At 39.7% G+C, this 15,644-nt stretch overlaps 1 protein-coding gene across 5 annotated transcripts in view; it reads left to right on the top strand.

Moving 5' to 3' along the window:
- CEPT1 (choline/ethanolamine phosphotransferase 1) overlaps nucleotides 1-15,644 on the top strand; it is a 41,429-nt gene that overhangs the window by 4,782 nt on the left and 21,003 nt on the right. For all 5 annotated transcript variants that reach the window (XM_048826284.2, XM_075121976.1, XM_048826286.2 and 2 more), the window contains exons 3-4: nucleotides 2,753-2,900; nucleotides 5,261-5,402. In XM_048826284.2, coding sequence (XP_048682241.1) covers nucleotides 2,753-2,900; nucleotides 5,261-5,402 — 290 coding nt within the window. The remainder of the gene's footprint in view (nucleotides 1-2,752; nucleotides 2,901-5,260; nucleotides 5,403-15,644) is intronic.

The raw sequence follows: 15,644 nt of genomic DNA, 5'->3' as shown, positions 1-15,644 counted from the left end.
ACCCACCTCCAGAGACCTCTGTCAGCTGTAGGGAGCTCAGCATCTTCCCCTGCTTCCTGCCCCCATCATTCCTCTGCTGTGGTGGGGGGAGGGAGCACTGTATGGGGAGCTGCCTCCCGCCCCATCCACCAACCCCCATACCCAGCCACCACTGCCAAACCTCATCTGGTATGTCCAGAACCTACCTAGCCCTCCATACCTGAACCTCAGCCCCTGCATCTGGAGCCCACCTGCTTCCAGTACCCCCACCCCCAGCTGAGCTCCCTGCACTCAACCCCCCATCCCCAGCATCACTCTCAGCCCACACATCCAGACCCCCATGCCACTGACACCTCCCCTCCCCCTATGAGCTGCCCCCAGACCTCCACCCCACCAAGTCCCACTTCACCCAAACTCCTCCGCTGATCCCCAGCCACCTTCACCTGGAAGCCTCTGCAGAGTCCCATTGCCCCAGGGCCCCCTGTCCCACAAGCCTCTGTGCATTTATATCCTCCCCACACTTAGACATTGTCCTCCTTCCCCCACCCCGAGCTGCTTGCACCCAGACTATTCCACATAGAATCCTCTCACCCCACACCTGGATTCCCCCCACACTGAGCCCCTCCATGCTTGGATCCTGCCTGGTTGAGCATACCTGCCCCACACCTGGTGCAGAGGGGCAGGGCTCCAGGGTGTTTCTGGGGCGGGCGCAGCCCTTGTGCTGTGTCAGGGTAGGGTGCAGCCTCGCTGCTGAGTCTGTGTCCTGGGACGGGGGTGGGGCTGCAGGGTGATCATCCACCTTTGTGCAGCCAGCAGCCTCTGTGCCCCACTGCCATGCTGGAGCTTCTGCACTTATTTATTGACAAATAAAACCTGCACCCTTTAAAATAGTGTGCAGATTTTTTAGTTTTTGTTTGGTGGAGAATGCCCTCAGGAGTATACAGTATACTGTGTACAACAAAGTTCATGAAAGAGACCAGGTGGGTGGGGTAATATCTTTTATTGGACCAACTTCTGTTGGTGAGAGAGAGAGAAGCTTTTGAGCTACACAGAGCTCTTCATCAGGTCTGGGAAAGGTATTTAGGGTGTCAGATCTTGTTTTTAGCATAAGTAGTTAGCATGTATTCTAAGGGACCATTCAAGGTGAAGTTAATGAAAGTCACTTGTATGAAAATACACAGTAAAACATGCTTGGACAACATATGTAATACTGAGTAGTGATAGTCAAAAGTACAAGCTGGCAGAAAGGGGTTTACGATTAAAATAACTTTCAATACCTCTTTCCATATTAGGTGTGCCTTGGTAATAAATTTTACTGTGAATACCTTAATGCTAATTATTTTAACTGGATATAGAAAAACATGGGTCTCATTAGGAAAAATCTTAATTTTCCATTTAGAAATAATAAGTGTTTTAAAAAAACTTACATTCTTATGTGAAATTCAAATCACATATAATACTTGGATCAAGTAACCTTTGAATATGTTATCACCACAGTATGAGTATCTACTGCAAGTCCATGTGACTTAAGTTCTCAAGTCACTTATATGTTTTTGAAAATCTTACTGTAATCAAACAATATAAAGTTACGACAACTCTAAAGTATATTTAGTTTAGAAGCAAACAGCTAGTGATATTCTACAATAACAAATTAGTGTTCAAAGGGATAACTGTCTCCAATGGGGAAAACTGTCCTGTTATGTGTAGTGCATGGGTACAGATAAAAATTATGAAAATGCATATCTTAAAGAGAGGAACTTATTTAAAAAAACAAATAAGTTGACCTTGAAAATGCAGTCCACTGAATGCATCGGATGAAGTGAGCTGTAGCTCACGAAAGCTTATTGCTCAAATAAATTTGTTAGTCTCTAAGGTGCCACAAGTCCTCCTTTTCTTTTTGTGAATACAGACTAACATGGCTGCTACTCTGAAACCATTGAAAACAGTGTAAATGTATAGGTTGGAATCCTAAGATTGTAGGAGAGAATTGCATGACAGCGAAGTAATATAAAGACATAAAACTATTGTAATATATGTGCACTAGGAATAGAATGAGGTTTCACCCAGTAAAGTGCAATGCCTCTCAAAGTATTGGATCCATGAGATTTGCTATAGTGTGTAAAATTGGGCTATACCTATATGCCTACCTTTGCAAAGAATTCTGAGAACCACAGGAGTAGGGGAACTCTAGTACAAAATGTTGTTTATTATTAGCATAACTGGTATTGCAACTGACCTGGGTGTAGTTTTGAGCTTGACATGGGGGTCATGATCCTACCACTATGAAGGTCATTGCAGGATTGGGGGTCTTATTTCATATGTACCAATATTCAAAGCAAAGGCTGTCCCGTGGATGCATGCACAGCTAACTTAAGGCTTGTTTACATGGTCCCAGAGTTTGGATTACAGGGGTGTGAGCTACAGCTCATACTAGTGTGCTATGCTATAACTTTCCCGGGTAGACCCTGTGGACATGAACTAAAAGGTACCTAGTTCAGGTTAATTTAGCCCCGTTTGAAAGAAGACTTAATGTGAACTTGGTACCTTTTAGCTTGCAACAGCAGTGCCCACACGAGGGAGTTGGAGTGCAGCATACCAATGTGTTCTGCAGTTCACACCCCTGTAGTACAAACTCTCAAAAATGTATTCATGAGTATTTTCAGGTACTGCAAATCAGAATTATTTTGGTATGAGAATAAAGATCTGTTTAAGGTGTTTCAAATCTTTGTTAATCTTTTACTGACCTTCTTATTTATTTATTTTTTTCTCTTAGGCACCTCCATGGGCATATTTTGCTTGTGCATGTGGCCTTTTCATTTACCAGTCTTTGGACGCTATAGATGGAAAACAAGCAAGAAGAACCAATAGTAGTACTCCTCTGGGAGAACTTTTTGACCATGGTTGTGATTCACTGTCCACAGGTATTGTCACTTGTAACTGGAAGATAATGGTTAAATTAAATTTATTTATATTTTGGAGATATTCCTAATAGTAAACTAGAGTATAGAAAGAAAAACCTTTGTCAGGCATGCTGTTGAAGAGATGAGCAATTTGATGCTATTGTTATATTGCCAAATAAATCTTCTTTTGGTTGTGTGGTTTTTTTTTTTTTTTTTTTGGTTCTTTTTAAGCAGAACCTAAATCTGACTAGTTTGGTGTTACACTGACACTAAGGGAATTTAGGCCCTGATTCAGCAAGATACTTAATCTGTAAAGCTCTAAGCATATGAGTAGTTTTGTTGACGTCATGGGGTCTACACATGTGGCTTGCTAAATTTGAGCCTAATTTAGTAACTTTACCTAGCTTACATTTAAAGTACAAAGAATGCTTCTATAGTTTATGCTTAATTAAAACAATTTTAAAGTCAAATTTTGAACCTAAACTATGTGACACTGGGAGTCCAAATTCAGCCCTGACTCTGTTGAAAGCAGAGGTAACTTTAATCCTGTTTGTTCAATGAATGATTCAGATTTTTTGTTTGGGTACTTAGATCACAGTTTATGAGACTCTAATATTAAATTTTGATAGATCACTCACTTTGTAATTTTAGATTCATAGAATGCATAGTTTATTCCTGAGGGCGTTCTGTGCCAAAAAAGTTAAATTCTGTGCACAATATTTTAAAATTACGCAAATTTTATTTGTCAAATAAATGTGGAGGCTCCAGCATGGCATTGGGGAGCACAGGCCACTGGCTACACAGAGGTGGGAGATCACTGTGCAGCTCCTTCCCAGGACACAGACTCGGCAGTGAGGCTGTACCCAACCCTGACGCAGCACCAAGACTGGGCCTGCCCCAGAAACACCCAAGGGCCCTGTCCCTCCATGCCAGGTGCAGCAGGTGTGGACAGGCAGGCTCAGCAAGGCAGGATCCAAGTGTGGAGGGATCCAGGTGTTGGTTGAGAGGGTTCTGTGTGGGGCAGTCTGGGTGTGGGTGGGTCAGTGGGTGATCTGGGTGCAGGGGGGGATCTGGATGCACAGGGGCTTGTTTGGGGAGGGGGGGAAGGTTCTGGGTGCAATGATGATGGGACTCTGCAGGGGGGTCCAGGTCAAGATGGCTGTGGCTCAGTGGAGGAGGCCAGTATGGGGGAATGGGGATCCAGGTGCAGCTAGTTGGGGTTCAGGGGGCTGGGGATCCAGGTATGGGTGGCTTGTTGGGGTGCACCAGGTGCATGGGGAGTGAGGCTCATTGGCATGGTTCTGAGTGTGGGGGGGAGTGAGGCTTGGTGGGAAGGTCTGGGTATGAGGGGGTCTGGATGCATGGGGGTTGGGCAGAAGGGGGAGCAGCTCCCTGTACAGGGATCCCTCCCCTTGCAGCTGAGGAGCGATGGGTGCAGGAAGTGTGTGTGGGAGTCTTCAGAGATTCCTGCAGCTGGGGGAGAAATCTGGGGTTGGGTCTGAAGAGGAAGTCCTGTCCTCTCTAGCCTAGCTGGGACTAGCAGCTGAGCCTGGTGCAGGGTAAGAGCTGCCAGCCGGGTCTTCCCCAGTGGGGCAGGAGGCTGAACAGTGATTTACCTCTCTGCGGGCTGCCCTGGGCACCCAAAACGTACTGCTTGGGAAGGTTGCATGACCACTCTTGTGGCTTCCCTTTGTTTCCCCATAAGTCATTTTTCTGCGGGGAAGCAAAGAAATCTGCAGGGGACATAAATTCTGCGCATGCGCAGTGGCATAGAATTCCCCCAGGAGTAATAGTTGCCTTTTTTTGTGATTTGCACATAAGAAAACTTGGGAATTTCTTTTAATGAAAGACGCAGTGAAAGAAAATGGCAAACTTGAACAAAAGTAAACAAAAACAAGGAAATACCAAATTAAGAGCCTGACCCCATAAATTACTGAGAATCTCTTTTTAAAAAGTGCTGTGCCCTCTCTCAGCTCCCATTGACTTCAGTAGGAAGGGTGCCTTTTGCAATGGGTACCATCTGCAAACTCTCTTAGCCGCTGCTCTGAAAATCTGTTGTGATGAGATATTTCAAGATTAAGATTTTTGCAGAGGTATTGTAGTTCACAGTAATGTATAATCAACAGCATCTCAGCAGTCACCCTGTGACTTTGAGCACCCTCATTGAACAGCAGTAATAAAGCAATGAAATATTTGCATTTCTTGAACTGTTTTTGTTTGTGATATATAATCTTTGTTAAAAGTCTTTACTATATAATGTAGCGATTTACTGTAATCTCACTGTGCCTCTTTCTCTGGATCCTTTGCTAGAATTCTGTATAGTTTTGTAAAGATTTCTTTGTACATGCTTGCTTTTTTTTTTTGTCTGATTTCTTCTGCAGTCTTTGTGGTTTTGGGAACTTGTATTGCTGTGCAGCTGGGGACGAATCCTGACTGGATGTTCTTTTGTTGTTTTGCTGGGACATTCATGTTTTATTGTGCACACTGGCAGACATACGTCTCTGGAACCTTGCGCTTTGGAATGTAAGTAACTCAGTTGAAAGTAAAACTGTAAACAGTGAAGTCAGTGTTCTGTTCAATGTATGTCCTGTACTAAGATTCTTAGATTAGTAAAAGGTGGGTATGTATGTACAGATACATATACATACATTCTCACACTTCTGTTACCTGTGATGACTACTATATATTGGAGCCACTGCATACAAAAATAACACTAAATTTTTGAGCCTCTTGTTATCAGGAGAAGAAAAACTTTTGCCCTTTGAAATAATTGCTAATAGCTTCTGATGTGAATTAAACACAAAAATGTCTATTCCGCTAGATGGCAAAGTGACTTCAGTTATGCAGTCATCACTATGTGTCTGGAAAAAATCAACCACAGCATTTGCACAACAGTTGACTTTTGCAAGATGTGCATGTTTATTCCCTGAGCATTGATCTTAAATAAGATTTACTTAACTCTTAATACAATGTGGTGAGGTTTTTTTGATGTGGAAAATTAATATAAATTGACATTTTTTCCTACAATCTGAAGCCCTGACCCTGCATTGGGGTCTGTATTAACAGATCCCAAGTGCTTGTGAGAAGTCTGACTCTGGGAGTGAAATTTTGGCCTTATTAAAATCAATTACAAAACTTCCATTGATTTAAGGGGGGGCTGGTGTAGCAGGATTTCATCTAGAAGACTAGGATATTAAGTTCTGATGCAAGATCAAGTCCCTAATCAATGGCTGTTGTGTAATCCTATTGGTGCTAAAGTGTCCTCAAAATACAATATTTATATTACTGGTAATATCTACATATGTATGAAGTCCATCTGCTAAGTATATTTCAAATGAGGTTAAGCAGCATATTGAAGGATGCCCTCTGTGCTGAAGAAGAATCATATTTTTTGAACATTTCTAGACACATGATATTCTATTAATTTGTGGTGTTTTCCAGCTTTAAGGTACGTGCAAGGTACAAACATTATTCATTAAATGGTCATTCAACAGGTTTCTGGGTATTGTAAAATTTTACATCAAACTAAAATCAAGTTCTGGACCTTTTGGCTGAAATAGCCCTTTAAGGAGAAATTTAATATTCATTGAGCTTACCTGATAAGTCTCATTTGGTTAGCTCCACTGAACAGATTTCTGATAGAACACTAGGAAATGCCAAAATAGCCAGTATTCAGTGATCCCATAAAAATCAAGGGTCAGACTCTAATCTCAATCATATAAATCCAGAGCAACTTTAGCAACCTCATTGGCGTCATTTGAGATTCACGTTGTAACCGATGAAAATTTGGTCCCAGTTCCTGGACTTCTCCACATAAGACTTTTGCCCATAATGTTAGGTCCTTGTTCTTTCAGAACATAGTAAGAGCTCTACTCTGGGACGGGCCAAGCACCTTCAGCTCCCATTGAAGTCCAGTGATCGTTGAGGACAATCGGCTCCCTGCAGAGACCGTCCCAAAGAGCCTGATTTTTATAGAGGCCTCAGCATGTGCTTAAATGTTAAAGGTGCAAATGATATTTACATCTCAATCTATTTGATTTCCAGGTGCAGTCAGAGAAGTAGCCATGTAAATATTCTCATTTCCACATATTAATTTTTAAGATCCCTTTCACTGGGATCAATGCACCAAAACTTGTCTCTAATTTTACAGATGCCATGTTTCAAAATCTAATTCTACAGGAACCTCACTGTTAAAATGAAAAATTCAGTATTTTCTGATAAATCAATATTTATAATACATCTAAAAGGTCATACTAAATGTCATACTTGTAATATTGAGCACATAACATAGTTGTATCAGATCCGCATTTGTATAATGAACTCATTCTTTTAACCAGTCCCATGGTCATAAGGCTAATCGGCTTACAACAAACTCTCATTAATGTCTGCCACAAAAACCTGAGAATGAATATTAGGAAAGAAGACAATAAGCCGTGCTAAATCTTAGTTTGTCTCTGAAGCTTTCTCTTTACCAATCTTTGCACTATAAGATTATTCTGCCTATCGCCTGAGACTTGCAGATATAGGTACCTATACATTCCAAATAGATGTTGGTAGCTCTCATTGGCTGCTTCCCCTTGGATGACTTGGCACTTCTGTTCTACAGTAACGAAGGCTATTTTTGTTCTGGCTTTGGTAGTAAAGAATTATTTTGTTACCTGACATGTTAACAGCCAGCAAAGTCAGTGGATATTTCGGATTTAATTGGAAATTAAAATTTGAATATGAGAAGTATAGCTGAAGCTTTGGAGTAAATTTGATGCTTTTATTTGTCAAATTACAAAATTAGTCCCCAAAGGGAAATGGCAATATAACTGGACCTGTGTAGTGCATTCACTAGAAATCTGACTTGATATTTTTATTCAAATACAGAGCTCCTATTCAAGGGTTACATAAATTGAAAATGGGCTATTCAGCTGTAAATGAAAGGTAATGGTAAATGAGAGTGTAATGAGTTGGGGAAGGTAGGCTACAAAATACCCCAGCAATCTGTTACATTATTAAGATGTTACAGTAGCTGTGAAAGAAGAAGTAAACAGAATGATGATGAAATAAAATGTGGAGATTTATAAACTGATGAAGATATAAACAGAGCTACAGAGGTTAGAAAGATGGACAGGAAATAAAAGGAGATTCTCTCAGACCTGTTAGATGCATTCTTCCAGATTGAAAGTAATCCCCCAGACAATACATAGGAAGGGCAGTGGAAAGCCGTGATGCTGTAAGAGACTTGAGTGCTAGTTGATAGCAAATAGCCTCTCAGTACCATGGTAGACTGAATACAGAGAAGTATCAAAGAACAAGGAGTTGATGAGCACTTTGAATATGGTTATGAGGATACTACATCCACAATATTGCAGTCAGTCGTGGACTCCACAATACCAGAAATTATTTTCTCTGGAGTCTCGACCTTGACTGAGAAATTTGGCCCTTGACAAAAAATAGACTATCCCTGGCATAGATCTGACCTGCTGGGATCTTCTGAAAGTGTTCATTGCTGTAAGCCATGAGGTGGATTTAGTAAACGTATGTATCTTTCAAAAGCATTTGACAGCTTTCCGCATCAGAGCTTCTTGGCCATGGAAGAGTAACAGAAAAGAAGATAAGACATTGTACTGGATTAAAAAATTGGCATTAAGATCAGGAAGTATGCCCTGTGCATAGAGGGAAATGCTACATGTTGAAAATGTGATCTGAGTGGAGTACCCCTGGGACCAGTTTTGGGATTTGAGTTCATTAAACGGCAGCAGCCCCTATATTTATGTTGTCTAACCCTTTACATTATAAAAACTATTCTAACCACTTCTTGAAGAACCCTAATGACTCCATGGTTTGCAGAAAGGAACTTGAAGTTTTTTGGCAGAGGATTGTCCTGAGGTCAGGAAGGAGCCTTTTGCTGTCACAAGGAATATGTCTTCTAGTTTTTCTGAGTTAGAAGTTGTCAACAACTGCTACTTCCCATCTGGCTTTTTCTCAGTAAAGCTTCCTGGAGGTCGGTCAGGATTCTGTTAGTATTGTGCCTGCATCTTTCTGTAGCATGCCACACACAGTTGAACCTCCTGACCGGGCACAGACAGAAAGGATGATTGTTGTTGACCTGCTGCTGCTTTCCATCTCTCTGATGCCTTTGGCAAGGTGTTTTTATCTGGGTACTAAGAGACCATGAGATAGTCACCACAAAAAGTGAGACTGATGTTAATTCTGTGCCTTTCACCACCTTTGTTATTGATGGAGGCCTCATGAGCTGAGTTGAACCTAAAATTCCAATGTGACAGACAGTTCCAGCTACACTGCCTCTCGGAAATAAAGTTCTAAATCTAAAAGTACTCGGCTGTGTTGTCCGTAAAGTGTGTGTGTGTGCAGACAAAAGTAGGAATACGTGGAAATTTGGGCAGAAATGCTTCATTTAAAAAGGAGTTGAAATATAGATTAAGTATCTGGGGAAGAAAGCAAAATCTTGGGATCTGATTCTCTGCAGCAACTAACATCCGCTTAGAACAGACTTTGCCCCAACCCTGGTATACACTGATGTTTTTGAAGAACTGTCTGAGATCAGCAAATTCAGGTGCACAGTAGATTTGTTTGAATCCAGCCTGGATGTGAGGGCTGGCTTATGGAATCTCGAGGAAAAACAGGGCACGCTCTCATTGTGAAGTTGCACCTGCTTTATGCTTTTTTTCCCTTATGGTGCATCAGCCTCCTACAATACCAAGGATATCTTCAGCTTGTACAAGACCTAGGATTGTGGAATATACTAAACTGAGCAACGGTGTCCTGGAAAGTAGTGTCTAATTGAAGTTTTTCTTCAGTTTATACCTGCTGGCAAGGAACTGAGGAAAGCAAAGTAAGCCCTACAAACCTCAGACTGGTACAGAGACCTGTAAGAACAAAGTTCTTTTGAATGGAACTGTTTTGTGCCCATACCTTAATTCTTCTGTGCTCCTCATGTATGGCTGCTGGCCAACCATAATTTGTTAGCACAAGTTGCAATGAGAAGATACCCCAAAATGCTTAATTTTCTCCCAAAGAAAATGATCAAACACCATTAAAGTTCAGTTACAATAGAAGTTGTATTAAAATATAGTCCATATTGGCTCACAATTGTGGGTTTTTATCTAACCTAGCCATTCTAATTAAAAACCTGCATTTAGACAGCATATCTGTGCACCAGCATAATCACTGGGACCAACAATATTCTTAGCATTGCATGTTGTCTTTTGAGGACCCCATTAGAATATTGTCATTTATAAAATTGCTGAGCAGTGAAGAGAGATTACAAGTAAGTAAATATTAGCGCTTTTTAGTGTTTTCTCCACCTTCCTCTTAACTGTTAGAGGGGGGAAAAAGAAATGTTAGGTTTGACCCATTAAAATAGGGGGGAGGGATAGCTAGGTGGTTTGAGCATTGGCCTGCTAAACCCAGGGTTGTGAGTTCAATCCTTGAGGGGGCCATTTGGGATCAGGGGCAAAAATTGGGAATTGGTCCTGCTTTGAGCAGGGGGTTGGACTAGATGACCTCCTGAGAGGTCCCTTCCAAGCCTGATATTCTATGAAAATGCAGGTTACAGATATTTTATTACAATTGTTATTGAAAAATAAAAAGGCAATATAAGTCTCTCAAACTACATCCTAAACCATTTTTGTAAAATACATATTTTTCCCCATTTTCATTTTTGAATGTTTCATAGACTACTACAGCACTTACTGGCAGGATGTGTATACAAGTAAAACAAAAGTTCCCTAAAGGATCTTTCTAGCTGGAGATACTTTATTTTGGGGGCTAACTTGTCTTTTACTGTTTGACGTTTAGACCTTAAAATTACGGGAAATTAAAGCTTGCTACAGTATGTATGAATTAAAACAAACAAACAAAAAAAACCCAAAACAACCTTTACTGTGGCATAATGACCGAGTTACACAAAATAAAGATAAATAATGAGGTCCAAAACATTTTTGTTTTTTCAAGAACGGTCCTACTTAATGTTTTCAAAATGCATTTTGGTTTTAAAAAAAAATTACATTTGCAACTTTCGGGGCCCTCTTTTCTTTCTATAATGTTTTTTGACAACTTTTCTACCCAATTATTCTACAAGAAGTTTTCACAAGATAACTCTAATTATAAAGGAAGATTTCACAACCTTAGGTACACATATATGAAATTACAGTGCAAAATTTGTAAACAGCCCTAATTGACATGGATTTCCTTTTGCTGCGCATGTCTTCCAAAATATAGTACAAAAGAAGGGGAAATACTGGCTGTAAATTTTTAAATTAGAAAGATGCATTTCCTATAACTGAATTAGTTAGCACTATTTTCAGTTAATTATTAGGGCTGTTGATTAAACACACTGTTAAACAATAGAATACCAATTGAAATTAAATATCTTGCATGTTTTTCTACATTTTCATATATATTCTGTGTAATTGAAAATCAGTGTATATTTTTGAACATTTTTACAGTGCAAAGATTTAAACAAATATTTTTCAGTTCACCTGATACATGTACTGTAGTGCAATCTTTTTTGTGAAAGTGCAACTTACAAATGTAGACTTTGTTTTGTTTTTGAGTGCAGTTATGTAACACAATGTAAAACTTCAGAGCCTACAAGTCCACTCAGTCCTCCTCCTTGTTCAGCCAATTGCTAAGACAAACAAGTTTGTTTATGTTTACAGGAGATAGTGCTGCCCTCTTCTTATTTACAGTGTCACCAGAAAGTGAGAACAGGCATTTGCATGGCATTTACGTGCCAGCTATGCTAAATATTCATATGCCTCTTCATGCTTCAGCCACCATTCCAGAGAACAAGCTTCCATGTTGATGACGCTCATGTGCTTTTTTTTTTTTTTTAAAGCATTTATTAAATTTTGTGTCTCAACTTCTTGGGGGAGAATTGTATGTCTCTGACAATGTTTTACCTGGATACTGCCATATCTTTCATGTGATAGCAAGCTCAGATGATGACCTAGCACATGTTGCTCATTTTAAGTGAGCTTCACGAAAGCTTATGCTCAAATAAATTGGTTAGTCTCTAAGGTGCCCAAGTACTCCTTTTCTTTTTGCGAATACAGACTAACACGGCTGTTACTCTGAAACCTGTCATTTTAAGAACACTTTCACTGCAGATTTCACAAAATGCAAAGAAAGTACCAATCTGAGATTTCTAAAGATAGCTACAGCACTCGGCCCAAGGTTTAAGAATCTGAAGTCCCTTTCAAAATCGGAGGGGGACAAGGTGTGGCACATGCTTTCAGAAGTCTTAAAAGAGCAACACTCCCATGCGCAAACTACAGAACCCAAACTACCAAAAAAGAAAATAAATCTTCTATTGGTGGCATCTGACTCAAATAATGAAAATGAACTTGTCAGTCCACACTGCTTTTGGATAGTTATCAAGCAGAACCAGCCATTAGTATGGACGCATGCCACCTGGAATGGTGGTTGAAGCATGAATGGACATATGAATCATTAGCGCATCTGGCACGTAAATATCTTGTGACGCCGACTACAACAGTGCCACGGAAACGCCTGTTCTCACTTTCGGGTGCCGTACACAAGAAGCGGGCAACATTATCTCCTGCAAATGTAAACAAACTTGTTTGAGCGATTGGTTGAACAAGAAGTAGGACTGAGTGGACTTGTAGGCTCTAAAATTTCACATTGTTTTATTTTTAATGTAGGTTTTTTTGTTTTTTTTTTAACATAAGTCTATATCTGAGTTCAATTTTCATGGTGGAGGTTGCACTACAGTACTTGTATTAGGTTAATTGAAAAATACTGTTTGTTTTTTTACAATACAAATACTTGTAATCAAAAATAAATATAAAGTGAGCACTGTACACTTTATATTCTGTGTTTTGAAATCAATATATTTGAAAATGTAGAAAATATTCAAAAATAGTTAAATGGTATTCTATTAACAGCACAATTAATTGCGATTAATTTTTTAAATTATCTTTAGTTCTTTACAGTACTGCTGTATTCATTCCATTCACACATCTCCTTACATTCATTTATATGAAAATGTTAGATTAGAATGACATGAAATGACACTTTAAATTCAACAGTCACAGTCCTTGCGCATTAGACTTAATAGCCTTTTCTTTTTGCCTTTCAGTGATGATGGGTTCTTGTGTATTTTTCTTTTTAGTGCGGAGATTCAAGTAGCAAAGCAGTCTCTTGTCATTTATGCCCAAATCCACAGCTCAGTGCCCAACTCAGTAATCTAGTGTGTGCTCTTGCAGATGTGTGAGAAAGGGATTTCAGAACAATTTCCACTGTAACTGTCTGTTTTCTGGTGCTTATAGCTTCCAAAACATTTACACTTGCTTGGTTCTCTTGGAATGTGAATCTTTTAAAAGTTTGAGCTAAATCACCTCAGTTATGAAGTGTAAATAAAATTACTGTTTCTCTGCTGTGGGAATGGGAAAAATGAACCATACTTTTGACCACAACTACAGCAAAAAGGGCCAGATTTTGAAACTTGGTGGGGACATAATCTTCGTGGAGGAGCAGCGTCTTTTCTTGACTTGAAATAAAATTGGTTTTGTTTTAGCAAAAATAGGATCATTAAAAAAACTGCATATTAAACATATACAGTGAAAACTTTGTACAGGCATATACTGCACATGCATGTAGGGCTAGTCAGCTATACTGGTATTGGTTCAAGATGCTTCCAGCCCTCGCTAGGAGAACTACCAGATCTTAGCTTCAAATGCTATCTCTTTATTTTAAAAACTAAACACAAAGTATAAGAAATTAGGCCCTGGTACTGCAACTGCATAGGTACGTGCTTAACTTTAATTAGGCAAGTGGTCCAGTGGAATCCCTCTAAGTAAAGTTACAGTTAAATGGTATTTGAATAAAAATGTGACTCTATGCAACCTTACCATCACAAAGAGTCAGTTCCAAGAGTAACATGTAATTTTCTCTTCCTATTTTCCTTAACTGTGGCAATATATTTACTGTTTCTCATACATACATCATAAAATAGCAGTTTTCACACTAAAACCTAGTGTACCACCTCTAAAATTGAAAAGCATCTAGTGCACCGTATTCATAAGTTCAATCAATAGTTACAGTAGATTCTTATTCTGATACTATACTTAATTTAAATTTTAAACTTGTATGCTATCTGATTGCAGCTTACATACTACCGTTACATGCATCTCAATTTGTGAACTGCTGATGTAAAATATTGTGGGTCTGTTACTACTGGACCTTTTCATTTTTGAAGTTTTTGGCTTTGTGATTCTATTTTTAATTGTTCAGCCTTACCTAAAAGTATCTTTTTAGTTTTATTACAGGTACTGTATTCTCTAAGTGCGCCTCTGTGGGGAATATGTTCAGCTCCTCTTGCTATCTCTCTGCTTCAGTAGGCCACAGTTTTACTCTTCCCACTCTTTCTGACAGAAATAAAACTTATATTTAATAAAGATCACCACACTGGTAACAGTTTTGTTACCAGTGGACAGGTGTCCATCTCATATTTGGCACACTTGTTGGCAATCTCTGGCAAGAAGCAAAGGACTTGAATGAGTATGGAGGCAGACCTCCCTGCTCACTGGAGGCAGCTAGCTGACGATGTAGCCATGCTGGCCAGGCTGCTGTGAGGAAGCTTGCACTACCATTGCCCACATATTTGTTCAGTGGAAAACTTACAGTACTATTGCATGTGTCTGTTTAATAAAAGTTCAGCATTGTCTGAATTAAGAGCATGGGGTTGGATACAAGTGGTCCTGATTTCTAATTCTGATTGTGTCCCTAACCTTCTGTGTGACTTTGAGCAAGCCACGTTAGCCTTGTTTCTTAAGGCTTGTCTACACAGACTTTTAGTTTGCAGCAAGAGGGGTGTAAATCTACCCCCACACTAGTCTGCCACGCACTAACTGTCCATGTGGACTCTGGTCATGCACATTAACACTTTATTAATGTGCTATGGTCTAGTCCTCTTTGAAATGGGACTAGATCAAAGTGCATTAATGGACTGTTAATGTGCCTCAGCAGTGTCCACGTGGACAGATTAGTGCGGGTAGATTCGCAGCCCAGCATGCTGAAAACTAAATGTTTGTATAGATAAGTCTTGGGTGTTCCCTTCCATAAAGTGGAGATTATAGTATTTGCCCATCTGATTCAGAGGGGAGTCAAGGACTAATTAGGTAAAGTCCATACAATGCTTTGAACATGTAAAGTATAAGTGCTAAGTAGTGTTCAGTCTTTGCGGCTTCCAAGCCATCATCTTTCACGGTTATTAAAGCTAAACTCCCACCCCTAAACCTCCAAAACTCTTAGCTATAACTATTGTAATGTTTTAAAGGGGAAACCTTTCTAGATTAAAAGTACATATTTGATACTCTTTAGCAGTTATTGAAAATCTGTTCTAATGGGGCTACTTCGATGAAGCTCTCAGTATTTTGAAATGTTTCTTTCCCTCACACATAGATTTGATGTTACAGAGTCCCTGCTTTGTATTCTAGTACTCCAGCTTTTCACAGGAATGGTGGGGCCCTGGTTCTGGAACTATACGGTAACCGCTAGAATAAATGCTACCCAATGAACAAATGGCATAGATCCTGTAGAGCTAACACCTTTGTCATGCACAGAGTAACTTGGAAAATGAGAAGTGTCTTTCTAATGATATTTCACAGACAGCTGCTTTATTAAAAGACAAAATATCTGTAGTGTATGAAGGGGCAGTAAAAAATCCACTCTGATTGGAAATGAGGTTTTGAGAGTGTTTCACTGTTTACTTAAAACCGCAGATAACTT

Source organism: Caretta caretta, chromosome 21 (genome assembly GCF_965140235.1).
Source record: "Caretta caretta isolate rCarCar2 chromosome 21, rCarCar1.hap1, whole genome shotgun sequence".
Lineage (NCBI taxonomy): Eukaryota > Metazoa > Chordata > Testudines > Cheloniidae > Caretta > Caretta caretta.
The sequence above is the reverse complement of the archived record's forward strand: the minus strand, read 5'-3'. Positions and strand labels throughout refer to the sequence as shown.